Source organism: Halyomorpha halys, unplaced genomic scaffold, assembly GCF_000696795.3.
Source record: "Halyomorpha halys isolate HHAL.00 unplaced genomic scaffold, Hhal_1.1 Scaffold170.1, whole genome shotgun sequence".
In the NCBI taxonomy this organism is placed as follows: domain Eukaryota; kingdom Metazoa; phylum Arthropoda; class Insecta; order Hemiptera; family Pentatomidae; genus Halyomorpha; species Halyomorpha halys.
The window spans coordinates 1,007,184-1,013,402 of record NW_027107231.1 but is presented as its reverse complement, the minus strand read 5'-3'; the positions used below and the strand labels follow the sequence as shown (position 1 = coordinate 1,013,402).

Sequence of the window (6,219 nt, the reverse complement as noted above, 5' to 3'; positions counted from 1 at the left end):
TTTTTTTTTTAAACTTTAATAATAATCAAAGAAAAATAATTAATGCTAACCATACCATAATTATCATTTCTAAATGATTGTAAGGATATAAATATATCAATCTGAAAAGCAAGAATGCACCAAATGATCACTACATTATACTATCTATTCATCATATTGTATTTTTATATTTACATATCTGCCACGAACAAAATTAAGAAAGTATGAGAGCATAAATAGGAACTACTAAGATTTTCAAATTGAAAACCAACAGCATGACCAGTGCCAAAATATTTAGCTAAAAAACAAGCTACAATGCTTCAAAACAACTTTTAAGATAGATAACATTGACTGTAAATTACATCACTTTATAAAGAAAAATTGTGAAATATTTTTATATTGATAGTTACTTATATCAAAAACAATAATTAAAAAGAGAAACCCAATTTCTAAGATTATAATGTATTATTTATTTTATATGCCGGAGAATAATTTTGAAACATTCTTTTCTATTTGTACAGACTCTCATTAGTTTCTAGCAAGGATACTTTGTAGATTGTAGATAGCATACCAATGTTTAAGTAAGCAATTTGAACAATAAATAGTTCCAAGAGTACACAGCAATAGCAGTGGGCATTTTTATGGTGATCTAAATTAATGCTCCGGCTATTTCAACAATAGAGGACTAAAACATATATATGTATTTATTAAAAAATAGATGGTGATTGTAAGAGAGGAAGGATGTATCATAACAAAAAAAATTGGTAAGTTCAACAATAATGAACATTTAAAGTTTTCAATCTTATCAACTAAAATCAGGTTTAATAACAACAACAATTGAATTAAAAAATTTAATAAATAAGTTCAAAATAACAAATAGCATGGCACTTTTTTAATGAAGTTTACAATTAACAAAATTATGTATTTACAAATACATAGCCTGTCTGAATTAAACTTATTTTTCTTTCTTTATTTAAAAATTTTTTTTATTGTTATCAATCAATGTAATGCTTTTACTTTTGACTAGCATTATAAAAAAATAACATAAAATCTCAAGTATTATTCCAATTTTTTTTTCAATGGTTAAAATCGTTTAAACATTAAATTAGTTAGCACCAAATAAAATTTAAAAAATCATTAGCACAATAATTACTTCATTATATTTAAATTAAACAATTAGAAATAAAATAATTGAAAACATATTTTGCTTATTCTACAGTTAGTATTATAACCAAAATTAAAATTCATATACCTCAGACAACTTAAAAAGGCTGGTATCAACCATAAGAAAATCAAGCTTCTATTAGACATTATCATAACATCTTGATGGTTGGGCTTGATAAGCGGTGTACCCAGGCCATAAACTTAAGGATTACTTGGTCAGCTTAATAGCTTAAAAATTAGCTAATACCCCGTCATTATGGGTAATACATATATAAAAAAATGTATTAAGATATGTAAAAGTGGTTTACACCAAAAATGTTCACATATCCAGAACAATTACATTTATTTGTTGTGGCATAAGTTGAGCTAAAGAATGTAATCTATTTTTTAAATATAGCTTCTCATTTCTTTTTTTTTTTGCTAAGTCCTGACCCTTCAAAATTACTAAAATATTCTCTAAAAGACATTAAAATATAGATGGAGTAAGGAACAGAAAATACTATGAGAAAAAAAAAAATTATAATCATATAACAACATTAGTGCAACTTGTGTGAGAATCAACAATTACTGAACTTAAAGTGATGTTCATAACAGTCAAAAAGAAATTGAAATGTAATACAACTTGATAATAACAACTACTGCAATAAAACAGTTTTAAAAAACTGCATTTTACGAAAAATTTGACTAAAATATACCTAGATAACCTTGTAAAAAAATTATATATTCTTAACAATTTTTTTATTAAATTAAATACAGTCTAAATTGCTATAATCAGTTATATAAAAATAGGAGCTATTAAATTCACTAATCAACAATCCTTAATGAACCTAAATTTTAATTTAGGTATGAATAATCTATGAAATGTAAAGCAGACTTTAATAATCAGTCAAAATTTATAATGTTTATTTACACAATCATACATGTGCTATAAGTCCAGGAAAATTTAATCTTTCTATAAGATGGAAAAAATAAAATAAAATTACCAAATGATGTTCAGGAATAATGTTTTGTTACACTATAGACATGGAGATAAGCAATCCAAAATAAAAATTAATATATAAGAAGTAGTTAATTTATTAATACAACTTAATAATAAAATAACGCAAGTTAACTTTGCTCATTATCCTGTGGATATTATCAACAAAACAAACTAAAAGTTACTTTAGCAAACTGTTATGAGGCACGAGTTAAATTTAAAATCACCAATAAAGCAGTCTTTGATTCATCTCTACTACAGCCCTTACACTATATAGGGTTCTATTCCTTTTCTTACCACTATAAACTAACTTATTCTATTCATAAACATATATTACAGTGCCACCAATATTATCAGAAAACATAAGTAAATCGATTATATATTAAAAGATACTGGGTTGAGTAATACTCATTAAGAATAATGTTTAAATTTAAATAATTAATATTAATTGTGATAATTCGGTGTTAATACATACATATGGTATGACCTAATAACATAAAATATTAAATTATGATAATTTGTTTCATTGTTAGAGATTCAAGCAAATAAACAGGTTGCAATTAAGTTTAGATTAAATCAAATCTATTTATATCAATGTGATACCCTTATTTTATTGATCATCATATGAGTCATAAAGAATAACCAATCAATTTATTATAACACATTTATAAGTGAGTTTTCGGTTCTAAAGGTACTACAATATTTTATTTTAAAATATGGTTTAATTTGCCAATGGGTTTTGCAAGCATGTTTTAAATGATTATAAGACAGATTATACAACAACCTGTCAACTTAAAATGAAAAATATTGGTACTAGTATAAGAAGAAAAGAATTAGGAGTTTCCCAAAGTCATCACTACAAACATATAACTTTTTGCAACTGACAATCACAGCAGTAAAATAATAAACAGAACAGTTGATAATGATAAGCAAAATAGGTGCACTATTTTTTTTTTATATGATAAAAAAACAAAATTATTTAAACATATTGATATATAGATATATATTAGTAATATTTCTGTATTTTAAACAAAAATTAAGTACATAATGTTCAGACACAAGTTATTATATACTTAACTTTTTAACAATTAACCTGTACCATTATATCAACATCTGTGATGTACAGAAATTAAAATGAAAGACAACCTATGAGTTAGTCAATTTCTAATCTTAAATTGCAATAATTAATGAAAATCTAAAACAGCTGATTTCAATAAAAGAAAAAGAAAATCACTTTTTCTCTTTACTTTTAAAATAAAAAAATTCATAGATACAATCTGTGAAGATTTACAATTTAGTGAATTGTTAGAATAAAAAGTAAATTATAAAAACACATAAAAAAATAAAATCCTTAATACAATAAGATTGGAAACTTACTAAACCCAACCACAAAAAGAATAATTAGAAATATTAAAAATACATCAAATATTGGAAGGAATTTCCATTCCTTTAATTGCTACAACCTTTAAGAAACAACATAACAAAGTAAAGGATGGGTGTGGAACCTCTAATTTTTATGTCAATTGGAGGTTACCGATTCAATCCAACTTAATTAGTTGTATTGAAAATTAAACACATTACTCATTTTTTGTACAAATTTAACTATTGTGACAAACAAATAATTATATTACAAAATACAACTCTGTAAGATTATAATTATATAGATTATATTGTTAAAATATATGATTAGATAGCCAAATAAATTGGCTACAAACAAAGGAGTACGCAGAATATTTTTCAGGGGGAAGGAACTCAAAATATATATGAAATGAAAATTCTAATTTTGACAATTAGACGATTATTCTAATAACAGGTTATTATTGAATTATAAATATAATATCTTTTTTTTTTTACTTTCTCTCAATTATATTTATGAAAGCGTTGCCATAATTGTAGTAATGTGATAATATTTCGTTTTTATAAATATTATAATATCATTTTAATTATAATTGATGATATATGTATTATAAATTATATTAATAGAAAATTATAAAAAGAAAAAAAAAATCAACATAGTGATGTATATACATTTTGAAAAACTGTTGACATTATTTTATGTATGATTTGTTTTTTCTTTTGAGTTTAATGGCATTATATTCTTCAGCTTTATGTATGTTTTCAGGGATTAAATTTGAAAGTGGAAAGTACTAGGTTCAAAACTTAGTACGCCTTATGAATAAAATGTGCATGAAGTTTATTTAAAGAAAATTGCTGAATTGATAAAATCATATATTTGGGGAAAGGGAGGGGAGGTCCCAGATCCTTCTGCGTACGCTACTGGCTACAATCTTTGTTAGCTAGGAAACCAGAAAACAAATAAATTGAAATTTTCTAGGTTTGGTACTTTTGGATTATATAACTAAAACAATCCATCACCAATACATTACATGGATTTATTCAATAAAAATAGGAAATAATATTCTGAAATAAACTGAATCACATAATACATCAGGTAAACCATCGCTTTACCTCTATTATGAATGATTCGTGATCAAGGTTAGTTGTTCATCATTCCTTTAAGCGACACCATTAAATACATTCAACACGTCCCTTCAGAAGTCAGTTGAGCGACCAAGGACTTATTAGACTAAAGTTGATGAGCTAAGAAAGGTAGAAAAGGAAGTAGAGGAGGCTGCTAGAGATCACTTGGGCTGCTTGCTGCTGAGGTCAGTGGGGGCGGACAGGCCAAGCGGGAGCGGGATCGTGATGTAGGGCGGTCCGCCGCCGACCGAGAGGATGACGCCCCCGTTTGGAAGCCCGGGGCTCGGCGAGGCGTACACCATCCCCTGCCGTCCGCCGTACATGCCGCCTGGGTATCCCGAACTGGTGCTGGCCACCGAACCTGTCAACAACATAAGCAAAACGTTCACATAAAATGTTCATTAAAAGCAGTGACACGAAATATAAATAAGAATACAATGTAAAGTGATATAATTGTAAGATTCATAAACAAAACCTCGTATCTCTCAAATAGCAATAAACCAACAATTCTTTATTTGTCGAGTGAAAACAAATAACATAAAAATAATAAACCTTAACTCTAATATTAAATGCTGTTCAAGGTTATTTATTACCTACATCATTTAGACAGGATTTGCATCGTTTTTCCACAGTAGCAATTGCTTAACGGAACTAAATATGTGCTATTGTCACGCTCTCGGGATAATACTGGATTCGTTTGTTTGAGGTGGCATTAAACAAAACGTCTATGCAAGCTCGACCAATGACCTTAGCTATCTACATATAACAATAATTAAGATTAATAAAAACAAGCGAATCAATAACAAATCCAGGACCGTTCGTCCACTGCTACTGTAGAAGAAAGATGCCGAACCTGTCTATATGTTCAAAGTAAGCACTTAATATGAATGTTAATGTTTTCAGTTAATTTATAAAGTAATTGAAACACATATTACTATATATTATAACATAAATAATTCATAACAAGAAAATCTTTAAACGTGAAGATCTCCTAGATAAAACGTTAACGTCGTTTTGTCATATTTGTCTTGTAATAAGATCCTTAATGCATTATACAGCAGATGTACATAAGAGTTATGTATTTATTGCCATCTCTAAAATACAACTGTAAATTTTTTGAGGTGGCTAAGAATGATGGAATAATATATACAGTCCAATAGGAGTTTTCGATCAGAAGTTAATGAATCCACTTTTAAAACACAAAGGTTTATTTGACAAATTCAATTTCTACAACCGTAAAATATTCAGTTTTAATTTACTAATTGAATATATTCATTAATTAATTATTTGAGAATGGTTTATATTAATAATAACACAAACTACAATTGATCCAATTTACTCTTAGCAGTTTATCTTAAATTCACCAAAGTTTCGGCCCTTAGGCCATTATTGATTAGTCACAATTCATTTAAAAGATGTCTTTCATTTGTAGGCTAATTACCAATGTCATATAATCAAACGTGCAGTCTCCGTACAAAATCTATTCTTTAATTTTTTTTTCCTTTTTGACTAAACAAAATTAGTTATTAATTGGAGAAGTTTGTCGGGGGGTGCGGTCAGCAAAGAACAACATAAATAAACAAAACCATATTTATTTATTTTATGCCGACGTTTCGACC

At 27.1% G+C, this 6,219-nt stretch overlaps 1 protein-coding gene across 5 annotated transcripts in view; it reads right to left on the bottom strand.

Moving 5' to 3' along the window:
• Nucleotides 1-858: 858 nt before the first annotated feature.
• The window catches only part of bs (blistered), a 417,141-nt gene continuing 411,780 nt past the window's right edge, over nucleotides 859-6,219 (bottom strand). For 4 of the 5 annotated variants that reach the window (XM_067045519.1, XM_067045520.1, XM_014417852.3 and 1 more), the window contains one exon: nucleotides 859-4,961. In XM_067045519.1, the coding sequence (XP_066901620.1) occupies nucleotides 4,762-4,961 (200 nt within the window). In that variant the 3' untranslated portion in view covers nucleotides 859-4,761. The remainder of the gene's footprint in view (nucleotides 4,962-6,219) is intronic. The other variant, XM_014417853.3, reaches the window with a different exon arrangement.